At 33.4% G+C, this 17,047-nt stretch overlaps 1 protein-coding gene and 1 non-coding gene across 2 annotated transcripts in view; one reads left to right on the plus strand and one right to left on the minus strand.

Moving 5' to 3' along the window:
* LOC107191258 (heparan sulfate 2-O-sulfotransferase pipe) overlaps nucleotides 1–11,397 on the plus strand; it is a 49,431-nt gene extending 38,034 nt beyond the window's left edge. The window contains exons 3-8 of the mRNA XM_015580247.1: nucleotides 1,913–1,986; nucleotides 5,937–6,143; nucleotides 7,377–7,456; nucleotides 8,698–8,955; nucleotides 10,244–10,398; nucleotides 11,201–11,397. Of these exons, the coding sequence (XP_015435733.1) occupies nucleotides 1,913–1,986; nucleotides 5,937–6,143; nucleotides 7,377–7,456; nucleotides 8,698–8,955; nucleotides 10,244–10,398; nucleotides 11,201–11,397 (971 nt within the window). The remainder of the gene's footprint in view (nucleotides 1–1,912; nucleotides 1,987–5,936; nucleotides 6,144–7,376; nucleotides 7,457–8,697; nucleotides 8,956–10,243; nucleotides 10,399–11,200) is intronic.
* A 1,703-nt stretch (nucleotides 11,398–13,100) lies between these two features.
* On the minus strand, nucleotides 13,101–13,182 carry Trnas-cga. Its single transcript has one exon. It is a non-coding gene; the product is annotated as a tRNA-Ser (tRNA).
* Nucleotides 13,183–17,047: the final 3,865 nt, after the last annotated feature.

The following is a 17,047-nucleotide window of genomic DNA, read 5'->3' on the forward strand; positions in this document are numbered from 1 at the left end:
AAAGAAGCGAACAAATAGTCAATCAGGTACACCCTCGAGCAAAGTTGGCTTTCACTAGAGGAAAAAGGGGCGTAAGAGAAAAACCTCTTACCACTTGGTAAATTTATTTCAAGTACTGAAATAAATATTAAATCGAATGTTAATTTGGCATAAATTTCAATAATTCTCGATACCAAATTTTAAAAGGCCCTTCTCCAACGCCACTTTTTCCCCTAGCGGAAGCCGAGTTTGCTGGCGAATGTACAACAATTTCTTATTGAGTTCGCCCCGACGAAAAACGTCTAAAACGCGTATCTTTTAAAACATGCTTTCGCCGAATTCACCCTTACTACCCGCAACGCCTCATACGATTAATCGAATTAATGATTTCGGGCAACAATTCGTTTATTTTTTATTTAAAGATAGTTGCCTCGAGACTTTCGTAATTATCTAATACACCTGTCACTCGTACATCTTCAAACACGTGTGATTTTATATAATGTTCATAAACGAGTGAACTCCTTAGACGATACGACTTTCCAAACACCTTTCCCACGTATTAAAATCTAGAGATGGTGATTTTTTAGTGGCCGAGTAATGTGAACTGTACAATCCCCGGGAGATGTGAATTTCCTTTAATAGGGGAAAGGCATCAGTGTACATACCGAGATGAATCGAATTCTTCCTGGTGAACGTCGATTAATTTGGGGCTACGTTGCAGCTGCATTTGCTAACACTTTCTACGCCGTTGGTCGATGATTCCGTAATTCCACTGGACAGACGAGGAAATGAGAGCAGGTTTCATCATTAATGTTTCTCGGACATTTTTTTTTATTAGATGTATGCAACTGTATATAATGGTCATCTTCGTCTTACTTGAGCTAGAGCGCTTGCCTCTTCATAATTGCAATTTTTTGTGAAAAAATGGGAAAAATAAGTGATTGACGATGTGTCGCCCGGCATAAGTTAAGTATAACTTAAATGTATTTTATATACCAATGAGTGATCATCTACTTTATTCCAAATTAAATACTCGGTTCGACGAGAACCAGATACATACATATACATATGTAGTGGGAGTTCTCCCAATGGCGGGCACTTAAGGTTTTCCTTAGATAAATAAAAAATATTTCATTTTATTTTATTGTTATTCTCCATTAATAACAAGTTAACAACAATGGGAATCAAAGTGAAGGAACAAAATCACCAACATTTTCATAATATTCAAATTAATTTAACATTAAACGCTGGTATATGATTGTAAAAGAACATTGAATGGCACCTAGTAACGGACGTAGCAAAAACAAGTAACCTAACGTAGGTCAGCTTCCAAATAATTTACCACGATCACAAAATTTGTGATATATTGATATTATATATTTAATACAGTCATGAAAACACTCAGGAATATCGGCAGAAGCCTCGTGAGCCCATTCTTAACAGTTTCACTCTCTCAGACTTCATCATTATTCTCTAAGCAAACTACACGGATAATCTCTTTCTTCTATGTTTTTCGATACCAATGCTCTGGTTTTCTTTAACTTCCTGGGTGCATTTGTCTTTTTAAACTTACTTTCCAAGTTTCTCTTTTGTTCCTTATCTGTCGCGTTAGAATAGTCCTCCGGGGTTACGGGAACGTCCCCTTCACGGTTTTTCCCAGAATTTTTCGAATTCAAGCTAAAACAAAAATTTTTCGTATAATATTCACGCTTTTTATCAGCAATTATTGAAAGTAGTTTGCTTCTGCAGTGAGATATTGTTCATGATAATTATACAAACATTGGACACAGCTCTGGTAATTCTTCTTCGAGATAGCGGAGAAACTTATCGTGAAAGCCCTATAAATGTCAAAATGGTGGCAAATTGTTGATTCTTTGTGTTCGTTTCCAATTTCGGTAATATGAATTAATTATGATTTCATTTCCTGTTTCAGAAGCAGCCCAAACGGAGTCGAGTCCAAGTGGTACCGTCCATTATTCAAACGGACACCGCTTGTTCGCATTGAACGTATGTATTTTACAATTATTCCACAAAATTTGTGTATGTTGCGTTATAATCTCAAATTTTACCTTACTAAACTACTGGGATAAACCTACCACTATTTATTATATCCACTGTCGTGTAATAAAACTATTACTGAACGACATTTGAAATGTGTAAAACAAATGTACATCAAATTAAATTCGAAACGTTTCATTATTCGAAACTAGTGTTGGCAATCCATTGCACTCTGAACGAGCACATAGGTCACATGTAATTAATTAATTCATCAATTATGTTCAAATGAAATTAAATTGCATTATACCATAGACATAGAAATTTAGACAAAACTAATTTTCAAATAAACTTAAAGTAATTGTTTTAATGTAATCTATAATGACCATGTATTAAGAATCTTACATATTAAAACGTTAAATCCTTTTTGGAATGTATACAGACTAGGCAAACCATACTTTAAAGGCAGACAATAAAGCGGTAGTTAATCGATCACGTTTCAGGCATCCATAGAAATATTCTGTAAGCTTATTAATGTGCACTTAAATTTCAAATTTATAATGGATATACCATCTCAAAGTATATATTTTAGTTTTAATAAACATAGATTATCAATAACTTTTTTGTATTTTTGTAAATCACACTTCGAATCAAGTAATTAATTATTATTACAAATTTGAATAGGTTCCATGTCATTCTACGCAACAAGAATTAAATATACGAAAAGTAGAGACTTTCTAGTTTTTTTGTACAGCAAATTGGACTTGCAAAACGATGCAAAACTATACTTACAGGTAAAATTAATCTTAACGTACACGCCCGTGACATACTATACTGGCCCGCACGATACACTCTAGAATATTTACCTGATCGATGCTGACCGGATACAGTCCATGCTTTGCAGATAATATGAATCGACCATTAGGCATATCGATTTGAAATATTAATACTGGCCGCCATTCTCCAGTCTCCTCGGCTATCTATTACGGTTGACAAAGTAAACTTGACGCTTTAGAATTAAATATGACTGGTTTACCTCGCAGGAGTATCTAATTTCATTAATAAAGTATTTATTGCACGAATGAACGCTTGATATGGAAATCACGAGAATTCAATGAAGAGATACATATATGTCGTAACGATTACTTTTTTACTCTGTTCTGTATATAAGGAAGTTTCAAAGTCGCAATAGGTTCTTGTTGAATATCTTATAGAAATTTTTTATAGTATTAAATTGTTTATTAAATCATTTACAATATTAATTGCATTGAAAGGTGGCCGTAATTGTACGGGAAAAGCACTAGCAAAGGAAGAAAACGGCAAAAACAGAGAGCAGAGTGCAGTGTGTTGTATAAGATATTGGTTATAATATTCAGGAGTGTAAATTTAAATGTACACCTTTTTATCGTTTATGTGGCAGTGCACTTCTTTATTTCCACATTACCCTGTATAAATCTGGAACCGTTGGGAAGACAATTAAATTTCGTACTTTTCTATTTCCTATAAAAGGACATTTTCACTGTGGAATTTCTTGATTCTTTTTTATCAACTATACTTAGGATAGGATTCCAACGTATTGCCACGAGATGTCGATGTCATTTGCAATTTATTTGATCCTATCGTTACTTTTACGGGTGTCGGGGACCGAGCAAGGGTGCACGGTAGATTTTCCCTCGTAATGTTCAGTATTACACAGACGACCACGAAGCAAATTACGTCGCAATCCTTTAATACCGTGGGCAGTAAGCAGAAAGATGGACTGCAAATTCACGAAGAACGCAAGGAAGAAAGACGAATAGGAAGAGGGCAGGGGAATCCGTAATCGAGGAGGAAGCGTATAAACACGTGTTGTAATAATGCAATAATGTAACGTACTTGTGATGTAATACCCGAGCCCTGAAAACGTGGACAGGAAGAAGATCGGTTTAAATTCCGTTGGACACTCTCTAAGCCGCGTGAAATAACTTGAACAGGCGAATACGATAATAAGAAACAAAAATTTACTCAATGTCGTTTCATTTTAACACCTGGATGTCAGAGACCTTTTTCTGTCTTTATTGTAACATAAGATATTTACTTAACGAGAGTATCTTAAATACCTCCGTTACTTTCGGTGATACAAAAAGATGTCAAAGGAGGAGATTTTTCTCTTAAGAGGAACATATGTTCTTGTAAAGAACGTGCTAAGCTCAGCTGTATTGGCTGGCAACTGTCTCTGTAACGGTCCCTCCTAAATGGTTATGATTTCCCGTTGTTTAAAGTTACTGAATCGACTCGTTGAATGAGGTAGTTTAGTTGTTTTGAAGATCTTCTTTATCAATATTTCGAAATGATTATTGTTTAAAATCGATAAGCATATATTTATTGTTATAGTAGGTAGTGCAATAGTTTTGATGGATTTTCTCCAGATGATGTGATCGCCACGGATTTTTGAAAACAATAAACAATTGTGTTAATATATTATATGTCAATGTCAATTCAACACAATGAATTGTTGTTTAGAAATAAAATTGAGGTGGTTAAGCGTGTTTTATTGTTTAAATGCAATTGATATTGAGCCTGTGAAAAAAAATTAAAAAATAACATGCATAAATGTTACAAACACCGCAAAAAGTATTTGTGATATGTTTGCAGAAGCTGTTGTGTCTATCCCACTCTGTGGTAAACTTAAAAAAAATATACTTTAATTAGAAATTTAAATTCAATGTGTGTATTAGTGTTCCAAACATTTGTTTATTAGAATCAAAGTTTCGGTAAAATATCGCGGGGACACGATTGCAATAAAGGAGTCTAGGGAGGAAGCTTTCAAACCGACAGTTATAGGAAATCCCACTTTTACGCTGATTGTGATTCACAATTTGTGAGTGGCAGGATAAGCGACTGCCGTCATTGAGTACCACTGTCTCTGCCGCGTCTTTTGCTGAACTATTTCGCTTCCCTATTGAAAACAGAACAGACTTTGTAATTGGCCTTAACACTTTCCTTAGCAGAAAAGCCTGCTCTATCGCGCCCTCTGGTTAGATTTTCTCCTAGACCTTTAATTTTTTAAATAAATTAAAGAATATCAGCAAAAAGTGGTGCATTTTCGGTGTGCTTTTCACTTTGAACCTTTTTTAAACATATTTAGATATCTATAATATAATAACAATTTATATTGTTTTGTTCGGAAGGGTCCAGATAATTATTTCGTGTCAATAGAAAAAAAAAGTTGCAAATTTTCAATTTTTGTAAATATTGATTTTTTCAAAAACTGGACGTGCTGGAAAGAAACGGTTTGCAGATTCGTATTTAGCACATAAAGATCTATCGAGAGTACCTATTGCAGCTTACAAAAACGAGAAAAAGGTAAAATTTCTTGAACAGTGTAATAGAAAAAATATATAATTGGGTCGTTGTAAAAGAAATGGGCGATTTCACTCACAGGTCTGATCAAAATATCTGACGTTATTTTTATGAATGAAAATTATTAACATAGCTCCTTTCTTTATTGCAAAATTACGCAGTGTACTCTACTTGTTTCACAATACTATATAACATGACAATGAAATCAATTATGTAAAGTACCAAACTTAATTAACATGAAGCCAAATTTATTAAAAAAACTTTATAACGATGCATGTAGGTGTCCGCTAAAAAATACTGTCTACCGATGATAACATTTGGCAGAAAGATGATTGCTAAAAGTGTCATTGTAGAGTTATCTTCAAATTTAGTGAAATAGTTATGTAATGAATATAACACGAATCTAACACTTCTATTTCAATGAAAAAAGTACATATATAGAGTCTATTGAATCTCACTTTGACTAATAAAATTTATATAATGTTCAATATAATATCAAATGCCTGTAATAAGATCGGTAATAATTTGAATGGGCATAAGTATCTCCAAACTGAAGGAGAAAAGTAAAACAATAATAATAAAATTTGCAGAATGTTAACCTACCTCTTACTTGATTTTAGTACAAGGAACCGGAAGTACTGGACATCGACACACTAAATAACACGAAAAGAGCGGGCAAAGGTGTTTTGTTCTTCAACCGTGTACCAAAAGTGGGCTCCCAAACTTTTATGGAGCTGCTAAGGAGGCTTTCGATGCGAAACGACTTTTCGTTTAATAGAGACCGTGTCCAAAGAGTCGAGACAATACGTCTTGCACCTATCGAACAGGTATTAATATATTTAAAAAATGCATAAAATTCATTAGATTTTCATTGATAAAATATGAAATATGGATAACAGTATTAAAGACCATAGATATAACAAGTGTCTACCACACACCAACGAAAATTACAACATGATTACATAATATATGTACCTACTACTCAGACTGCAAATACGTTACTGACCGAAAAATTTCGACTTACTTTTTCAACTTCATTAAAGTCATATTATACGATAAATATTCTTTCGATTTGAATTAACACGTGTTATACTGTTTTAAATTTCATTTTACGAAAGCTGTTGTTACTAAAAATGTACTTGGCATTTTTTTTTGCAAGTTTAGTGTCACTTCAGCAACGAAGGTTATTAGCGACTGTTTACAGAATTTAAATAAACATTATTAGTAAGCGATTGAAAACTGTAGAATCAAGACGGATGATTCAGCAAGGTCTTTATAAGTTGAAAATTTCAATATTCTTAAATTGATATTATCTTCAAAAATTCAATAAAAAGTTGTTTCAAATCATCCTAGAAACACCTTATTTGCGGGAGTCCAAGCTATTTTGGGACACCTGGTATATCCTTATGGTAGGAAACCGCGCTATAATTATCATCTTACCAGATTTGACCAATTTATCGTATAATTCTTGAGTTACTATGCGAATTTCCGTAGTTTGATTCAGATTTTGGGTCTTTAGAATAGTAGAAAAAAAGTCTCAGAAAATGATGAATTCGGACTGAGGGAAATTATCAATGAAATGGAGGACCGAGAGAAGTGCATATGTTTCAGTTGTGAGAATACTGGAGAATAAAATTTTAACTGAACGCCTAATGCTGCACAATTGGAAATTAAAGAATTTGAAAGATATGATGACAGCATAATGATAAAGTATACGCTGATCACGCGTAACTTTATGTCATTTTAAAATGTATTAATACTTTTGTCAATGATTTCTATAACTTTCAGTTTCTATTGTTCATTTACAAAACAATAGGATCGGGTCGCTAATGACCTTGATGTCTTTGCGATGTTAAACTTACATACAGAAAATTATTCACAGTTAGTTAAATGGTATTTAAGGAGAAAATTCCTACGTGTTTCAATCAATAATGCATGTTTATGGGTGCATATATGTATAATTGTTGCAATTATTTTAGTTTTCCAATGACAAGTAAAATAAAATAAGTAAAACTGTTATGTAATGGTAAAATATTATTTAATTGTTCCTGTTATTGTAGCTACAACTTGCCAGAATGGTCAACAGTTACTTAGAGCCATCTGTATACATAAAGCATGTGTGCTTCACCAACTTCACAGAGTAAGTTTCCTGAAATCATATGCAGTTTATTGAATTAGAATTTCACTCATATTTCTTGTCCACTGGGTGGTCCAGTAACTATTAACGTACCATACAGGTTGTGGTGTAGAAATTAGATTGTCCAAAGGAATTATAATGTTATCATAATATATTTTTCTGTGCATAAATATTGCAACATCAAGAAGACCAAAATAATGTGAATAAAATTGTCGTTTGTGCTTCTGAGAAGTATACTCAATATTAAATCTTTTGTTAAAAAATCTCTTCTTTATCACTCAGACGCCACACTATTGTGAATTTGTACCAGCGAAATATTGTTTCGTTTGTAATATTCTATCTGGTTAGTACAACGGTTTCCCTCCATTAGGATACAAAATTATTTCTCACTTTCAATTATTACCATTGAATTTCTGAAGAATTTTTACTTTAAAAAATATGTTATGAGTTCAAGTTGCTTTTACTCTCTTCGAGTTCTTAATCATCAAAAATTCCAAATCCCAATTCGCACTAGTGTGGTATTTACGTATGATCAGGTGGGTGTGGTTTCTGAGGGTTATGTCTCTGTTATAGAATTTTATTTACTGTACACAAAAAATCATTTAACTTATTTTAATTGTTCTTGTTGTGATCTTTTTACACATTTTAATCCTCAAAGCGTCAATGGTTATTAAATTTTCCTGCATACGAAATTTACATAAATAGAGATGCACACTACCGTACAAAAGGTTGAGGTTACTGTCCCACCTTCATTTCATAAAAGACTCTGTTTTTTAATATCCATTTTCTCGATTTGTTTCGTGTTTCGCGGGTTAACAAAATCAGGAAAAAAGATAAATTTTTTATCTAAAATCCCCTAAACAATATAAGATTTATTTTATTCAGACTTTCAGCAATTTCATAATGCTTGGTACTATTTACTGCATACTCGATAAGTGTCATAATACTCATGAATGGGAGTGTATGTACGCAGCGGGCTGTATGCAGTCTTCTTTAAAACATCTATAACTTCGTTGATTTCACGAATTCAGCAGAATCTTATTATAGAGATATACTTTCGAAAATGCACAAAAAATCGGTTTTCCAAAAGATTTGCACTAGAACACCCCCTTAAAATTTACGAGGAATTACTGCATTGTTTTGGTCCTGCTTCTAAGAAATTTGAAATCAACTAATGAAATTACCCGGAAGTATTTCTATCTGAAGCCTCTCGGCGTATATCTGATTCCGAACGTTTTTCTCAGATTCAACTTGCCGCAGCCAATTTACATCAATATAGTTCGGGATCCCGTTGAGAGGGTGATATCCTGGTACTATTACGTGCGAGCGCCATGGTATTACGTCGAGAGAAAGCAAATATTTCCAGACCTACCTCTGCCGGATCCCAACTGGCTCAAAAAGGACTTCGAGTCCTGTGTACTTAAGGCGGACCGTGAATGCAGATATCTGGAGGGCGAAATTCACGAGGGGATCGGTGATCACCGCAGGCAGACGCTCTTAACGTAGGTATCTTTAAAGTGAATTGTCCTGTACACGATTAAACGAGTAACTGATAAGTCTTAATAGAAAGAAAACAATGTAATCATGGTATACAAGGTCTGTAGAACGATGTTTGAAAAAACTGTAGAAAGAAGTAAAGTGCGCGTAACACTCGCATGGTCGTTGCCAAAATAACACTATTCAACAAATTTTAACTTCTTTTCGTTCTTGCAATTGTCAATAAGCGTTTTTGATAGATCTTTATGAGCTAAATACGAATCTGCAAACCATTTGTTTCCAGCACGTCCAGGTTTTGAAACAATCACATTTGAAAAAAATTGCTAATTTTCAACTCTGGAGCTGTGTTGTGCTTTTACAGTAATAGTTATTCAGTTTCTTTTCGCACGAATTAATTCTCTGGATTCTTGCGAATAAAATGATATAAATTTTTAATAGATTATAAATTTCTAAATATGTTTAAATAATGTTCAAAGTGAAAAGCACACCGAAAATGCACCACTTTTTGCTGATATTCTTTAATTTATTTAAAAAATTAAAGGTCTAGGAGAAAATCTAACCAGAGGACGTGATAGAGCAGACCTTCCTGCCCAAGAAAGTGTTAAGGAAAGTTACAAAATCTGCGTTGTTTTGAATAGGGAAGTGAAATAGTTTAGCAAAACATTTATTGCACAACAAGGCGAGCACTTTTATTGAACAACCAGCAATAATTAATATTACAAATATTTTTCAATTCTACTTTAAAAAACTAATTTGACTTTCATATATCCTCTCCGCGTACAATTTAAAACATTTTTTAATATCGTCAATGGTCTTGAAGATACTCGTGGGATTGATTTCAATAATTCACGCAGTATAATATATGTGTGGATAATGAAAATCGTCAAATGGCCATAACGAGAAGTTTGTCGTGAGCTATGGATGGCCCACTGGGCATGGTACTTGTTAAGATTTTTATCGTGACTTTTTTTTTTTATCAATGATATCATGCAGCCAAAAAGCTACAAATAATAATGTCTTCTAAATATTACCTTTAATTTTAAAAAATTTCTTTCAGTAGTTCAGGTGTGTTAACAATAACTTTTTTCTCTCTGGTAACATAGAAAATCTTTCTTCGACTAACATAATGTAATTCATTCTGATTTTAAGACTTGTGTTGTTTAAATTTACTCGTTTCCATGATTATTATAACTACTTGTAACCTGATACGTTTGTATATAATGCTCTGCGTGATAACAGAGTGTTCTGCCAAATCAAATGTATGAAATTATTATATTGTTTTTTGGTCCGCAGTCCGTTCAACACTGCCGGTGCCCTGGAACGAGCGAAATTGGCGGTAGAGAAACACTATGCGGTGGTCGGTGTACTCGAGGATGTGAATACCACTCTCACGGTGTTGGAGAATTACATTCCCCGATTTTTCCAAGGCGCCACTGACGTCTACTACGGTAGTTCTTTTGTTGCATAATTTTCATCGAACTAACTGTTCATTTTATCAATTCACAATTATAATAAAGAAATACTTTGCACGCAAAACATTTTTCGTCGACGCACATACGTCAAGTATTTCTAATTAATTAATAACACTGTCCAACAAATGTTAACTTTCGTTCTGTTCTGCAATATCCACTGGGCGACTATTGTAGAGTTCCTCGCCATAAACACAAATCAGGATACATCCAGGACCCTCAGTTTTTGAAAAACACGAATTTTTGTAAAAACGCCCAATTCCGAGCAAATATGGCGTATTACGTGAAAACTAAAAGCGCTAGAAAGTTCTGTTTAGTCTTAGAAGCTAGAGGAGAGTTACCTGACTATATCAGTGTATACAGTTATTAAATTTTGTAATTCTGAATGGTTGTAAATGGATGTCAAAGTGTCGAAAAGTGTCGCTGCGTGTATTTTCTACGCACTATTTTTACAGTTTTACGAAAAGTTCTTTATCCAGCTCGAACTTGGTACATGGTTTCGCATTCTGTCGACATTTCTGGAGAAAGACCATGCAAAAAAAGTATCGGAATGGTATTGTATTCGGAGAGGTAGAGAAAATATTCGCGGGGAACGTGTGCACGGCGTTTTGCCTGCCTCGGCGAGTCAGTGTCGTAGCTACGCGCAATCGACACCAATAATACAATCTCGTCCAGTGAATATTGCAAAACAGAACTAAGGTTAAAATCTATTGGACAGTGTTATCAACGAATTCACGCTTACTAGAAACAACGAAACTTAGTAAAACCTGACTTATTCCAGACGAAGTGAACGCCTTCACAAGAATCAACCGTAACTTCTTCAAGCCACCGGTCAGCGAGGAAGTGAAAGACATGGTGCGCAGTAATTTCACGAGAGAAATCGAATTCTACCAATTCTGCAAGCAACGTTTGCACAAACAATTGAGGGCTCTGAAACTGTCGAAAAACACGCCTGTTTCGGGAAGCAACTGCTTGTAACGCCGTTTCAGAACATCGATACCGATGAAGAACTCCATGATAACAATTTCGACGAAGTCATGTAACAAGTGGAAGAACGTTCAACACTGTTTCGAAATGAAGGTCGAAAGGAACAGTAGCATTTCGTTGAAAGAAAAAAGTGTTTTCCTTGTTCACGAAAGAGAAGCGAGAGTAAAAAAGAATGTCTTCGTTCTAGCTGCGTAAGAGGTTTATGTATAATCATTGCCTTTAAGAAAGAATCGTGCGATCCAAGATAGATACCAGTCTATAGATCGGCACGACACTTAATGTTAGCGAACAAGTATTCCGATAAGAAATATTCATTGTGATTATGAGAGTGAGTGATTTTTCGAACTTGAATGGGACACTTGTATCGAGTGCCGTTTTTACTTTGGTGATCGTTTATCCTATTATATTATTATGTAACTTAAAAAATTGTTAGACTCGTGAATGTACAGGAATGAGGAAGTATTAACCGTAATTTATTTATATTGTACAATTACGATTTTTCCGCGTATCTTTCCGAATACGAGTGTGTAGCGTTCTCAGATTATCCTTGTTTTTTCGGTGATTCGAGCATCATTTCAAGAGACTGATCAATCAAACAGACACTGCCTTTGTCGAGGAGCACTTAATAACAGTAACGAGAAAAATAAACAGGGTAATCGTAGGATACTGCTTTCTAGGCAACTCTGTTGTCTTTTATAACATCGACTTAAGGCGTCTCATAATGTCCAATTGTTTCACATTTTTCGTAATAAACAGTTGCCATTTCGAATAGTACGAGTTTGTCCTTCATTCACCTAGTAATATTACCCACGGATAAAAGTCATCGAATACCTAAATTATCAGATTTAGTATTAGTAAGTAATCCATTATAGTTTCAAATTTAATATTTATTTTTTGGTAGATTCAAACGGATTCGTCGTTTGAATAATATTTATCTCTCCGATTCTTTCCTTTTGAGGATAAATTACTAACAAAATTATTCATTTTCTACTCCTTATTGTATGAATATAAAGAGCACTATAATTAAAACCATTATTCTTTTTACAGTATAATGTAATTTTCTTATATACAACTAATCAAAACTTTCGAAGCGTATATTATTGTATATAACAACATATATTCTGTGTAATAATGTTATAAAATTGTTTAAGTTAATAATTTCGAGTATAATTTACATTGTCTTACGAATTCCTTATGCTACATTTAATTTATACTAATTCTTCAATAAAAAGAAAACACGAACTACGTACTAAATTTTACATAAATTTTACATGACTTATTCATGCAACATAAATTATATATTAGAAATCGTTTAGGTGGTTGCTGGAAAATACATTGAGCGAATTACACAGTAATAACATAAAATAAGCAAATGAATATTCAGACAATTATTTCCGATTGAAATTGGTATGATAATGTGACGCACATTTCAACTTTTCCCATTTCCATCATCGTAATCTTTCCACTCGCGGTAATTCCGGTGTTCCATGTTTTCGTTTTTATTTGCAGAAGGAGCTTCTTTTACGTCGTAGGTAAATTTTAACCGACGAAAAAGTTAATAGTACAATTCGATGACCTGTTACGTCGCGATGAATTCGTGACAACTAAATTTTACGACGCAGAAGATGACAACGTGAAAAACTAACCGACCCTGGCATCATTGCAACTCGAACGGGAAAGAAAAAAAATATATCCGCAGCCGGTAGGATTCGAACCTACGCTCCCAGAGGGAATCTGATTTCGAGTCAGACGCCTTAACCACTCGGCCACGGCTGCTCACCCCTAGTCGTGTGCTTGCATACCGAGAGTGAACAGTCGAAAGCAACCCCCGCGGCATATTCTTATAGAAAATGTGAATATTACTTCACGTCATCTAAAAAATGATCAGTCCAGCGTTTTATTTATTTACAAGAATAACTTGTTTTAGTAATGGAATTTAGAAAAGTGTTATGGAATTTATGAGATAAATAAAAAGTTAACAGTAATTATTCGATTAATTGTAAACTGGACAATTTAAATGATTATATACGTTCATATTATAGTGAACGATATCTTTCATAACTCATTTAACGCTATTAATTTTACAGACAATGTGACAGCAATGTATGTACAGGGCGTATCATGTATCGTCAGGAAATTTCAGGACTTTCTTTGAACTTCGTATAAAATTGTGTTAGACAAGCGTTAAACCATATTTAAGTGTACATAATTTTTGTAAAACAGAGTTTACTTATTTGCACTTTTTTTCGGACACATGGGTGTGATCTTTTGTTTTAAAAAAAAAAACCTTCGGTACCTAATTATTTACGAAGCGGCACATCTCATCGATTTCGATGATCTTAAAAAGAAGTTGTCAAGGTCATAGTTATACATGTTATTGCCACTCGGTTTTAGTTTCCGAGTTACATACATTCAAAAATATTTCTGAAGTGTCTTACTTTGATTTTAGATTTTCGGTTAGGTTTAAGAAAAATATATAACTGCACCTCGTGTTAAATATTATTCCGGATTATTATTAACAGAAAATGGAAAAATTTCAGCGCTTATATCAAACGATGCAACTGTTCTTGTATCAAAGTCGTATTGCTGTCGAAATATGTTATAATAAGGTAATATTTATTAAACAAACAAACCTTCTGTCTTTACCCAATAATGATTTACAAAGTGTGTATGTATGTATATTAATAATACTTGTATCCAACTAATTGCTATACATGGATATACTGGTTCCTGATAAATACAAATCAAATAAATGTTTATATGTATCTTCTAAGGTTTCATGCCTCTTTCATACCGTGAACCGTGACACGCTTCTACCGGAAGTCATCTCACATTCTCTGACGTCACACCACTCTATGTCTCCCTCTCCCTCCCCCTCCCACAACTCTCACTCACTCTCTCTCTTTCTCTCTCTCTCTCTCTCTCTCTCTCTCTCTCTCTCTCTCTCTCTCTCTCTACAATATAACCCATTAATTTTTTCTTTATTGTCGATGTTAAAAATGATTATCATTGCTTCAGGAAAAGAAAAGTATCTATATTTTATGAAACGTATAAACCAATCAACCTGACCTATAAAACAGTATTTACATAGTGTCTATCATGTGACGTGACAAATGTACATGTGTGTTCTACTGTACGATTGAATGTGTGTGAGAAAAGAAGCAGTTAAGGATATAATAAACGGTAATAATCAAAGGCGAACTTGTGAAGTTAATAATCCCTTTATCAAGCTGTAATCAGCAGTCATTTCCGAAAAGATCCACGCCAATCAATAATGAATCCCATAATGACAACATCTTCTTCTATATGAATAGTTTCATTTTTGTATTAAACTGTTCCATCAAGTTATAACAGAACGAATGAACGTTGAAGTTTATTTCTATGTTTACGATAGTATTACATTTTGTACGCCTGATATAATGTGACTGTGTTTTCTGTTTAATATTTCAATTATGTGTTACTAGTTTATACTGAAGAAATATTAGTGCTATTTTTACATACTTTATTTACAAAATTTTCAATATACATGGAGTACCGTATAAAGATCATTAATTTATTTACAATAACTTGTTCGTTCACCTGTTACAATCATCATTAGATAGCACGTAATTTTAAGACCTAGTTTAAAAAATTGTTTATAAAACTGTACCAGAGTTTATTTTCGCACCAGTTCACAAAATAACGTGCAGATAAGGTATTCAGATATTATTGCGCATAATTGGACGTTTTTACATAGGTAGCTACATGTATGTAATTGTAACGTAACATGCAAAAGTGGTAATTATCTGTTCCCTATACGTGTAACTGCCGCTAGGCCTTAATTTCATAATAGTCGTTAAGGCGGTGGCGCTTGTAATTAGAAATAGAATCCCATTTGAATTTTCAGAATCGTTCAAAAATTGCATTTTTTATAGAGGCGATAACGCGTAAAGAACGCGTTTCAAGAAGCACATATTATGTAATTAAAATTCTTGGCGAGCTGACTGCAAGTTGCGCTTCGATTTTGGGTCGGTTACTTGCCTATAAAGTCTATACGGTTGGGAATTTCGTTTTAAAATTTTATCTGGTCATTCTTAAAATGTTGAATAAAATTCTGCGAAACAAAATATTCGATTTCTTGAAAATTTTTTACCTGGAAGTGTCCTTAAATACTAGTACTAACATTAGGTACTATGTTTTAAATAATTTGAATAAAATTATACTAAAATGCCAAATCTCTGGATTACGGAGAGTCGTATTAAAACCTAATAAGATAGAATTGTGATACAATTACTGTCATCGACAATGGTACAAGGTTTAGAATAATATCTGTCGCCGTCATCACTATTCGATGCAAACGTTTCTTCTGTTCACGTTTCATAAATACATAGTAGGGCGGTTTCAAAAGTTTTGAGAATTAGGATAAATTATCCAGAATTCTATTTAAACATAGATACGTCACGAATACATTTACAGTGCGATTTACCAAGATTAAAATTAAACAAATACACTCTTACAAAATTATACAGCATGTTTGTTAAGCAAAATCATTCTTAAGAAATTCGTCATCACTATTACAGGAATAAAAGAAACGTATATTTTTTCAAAATACTAGTATGCTCTATAATGTGGCGGATCCTTGAAATTTCACTGAATGAAAATCGATCGACTAAATGTCTGAATATTGACAATGCTGTAATGGAAATGACTTTACGTGACGATTTACTAATGAAAAATATCACTTCGTTTGACAAAATCTAATTCGAAAAGACAAGACAACATTGAAACGATATCAAAATGTTAACAATCAACTAACTCCTGTACAGTTCCTTCTATACCTTTTAACCAAGGAAATATTCAAACTAGTATTAAAACGAAATTGAATAATACCTTCCAAAAGTACTTTTACATGGTACAATTGTGTATAACCTGTTCAGCAACGAGAGGACACTAGCTTGAAGCTCGAGAAGAAATGTATTTCTGATGTAACATAATAAGAATAATTTATTAAAGAAGCATTATGAACTGCGAAATCTTTTTCACTGACGTTTGCAATTCTTATCACACTTTAACGTAGTGTTATTTATTTACTGAAACGCTCAAGAGACACAAAATGTAGGCTTCGAAAAGATAGAGTTAATAATTTTCCAACTAAAACGTACGTAACTTCTATTTTCATAATTCTTGGAACAATCTACAGTGGTGGTCAATAAAATTGCACCACTCCTTAAAAACACAGTTTGCCAAATATGTCGGTACGTTGCAAACTTTGTAGCTACACTAAATTTCAGACAAAAATCCTAAAAGATGCAAACACAACAGATACAAAACACTTATCAAGACACGTGGAAGCATTACTAAGTACCGAATCATCTCACAATCAGTATCAAATAGAAAAGTTAAAAATTACATTTACAAAATTTAAAGCGGGAAAATTTTCGTTTATTACTGCATGTATTCGTAATCAAAATTTGTTCAAAATGTACACCATTTACGAATTTAGTACCTAAAGATATATTTATTTTTAACTATTTGATGATTTATGGTAATAAATGATGTTTTCTTTAACCCTTTAACGGCCAGTGTTGCACCTGTGCAGCATTTATTTTAACAGTATGTCAAATTCTGTCACTAATTGATATTTAACTTTTGTCAGCAAGTA

The sequence above is a fragment of the Dufourea novaeangliae genome, unplaced genomic scaffold (genome assembly GCF_001272555.1).
Source record: "Dufourea novaeangliae isolate 0120121106 unplaced genomic scaffold, ASM127255v1 scaffold262, whole genome shotgun sequence".
NCBI lineage: Eukaryota > Metazoa > Arthropoda > Insecta > Hymenoptera > Halictidae > Dufourea > Dufourea novaeangliae.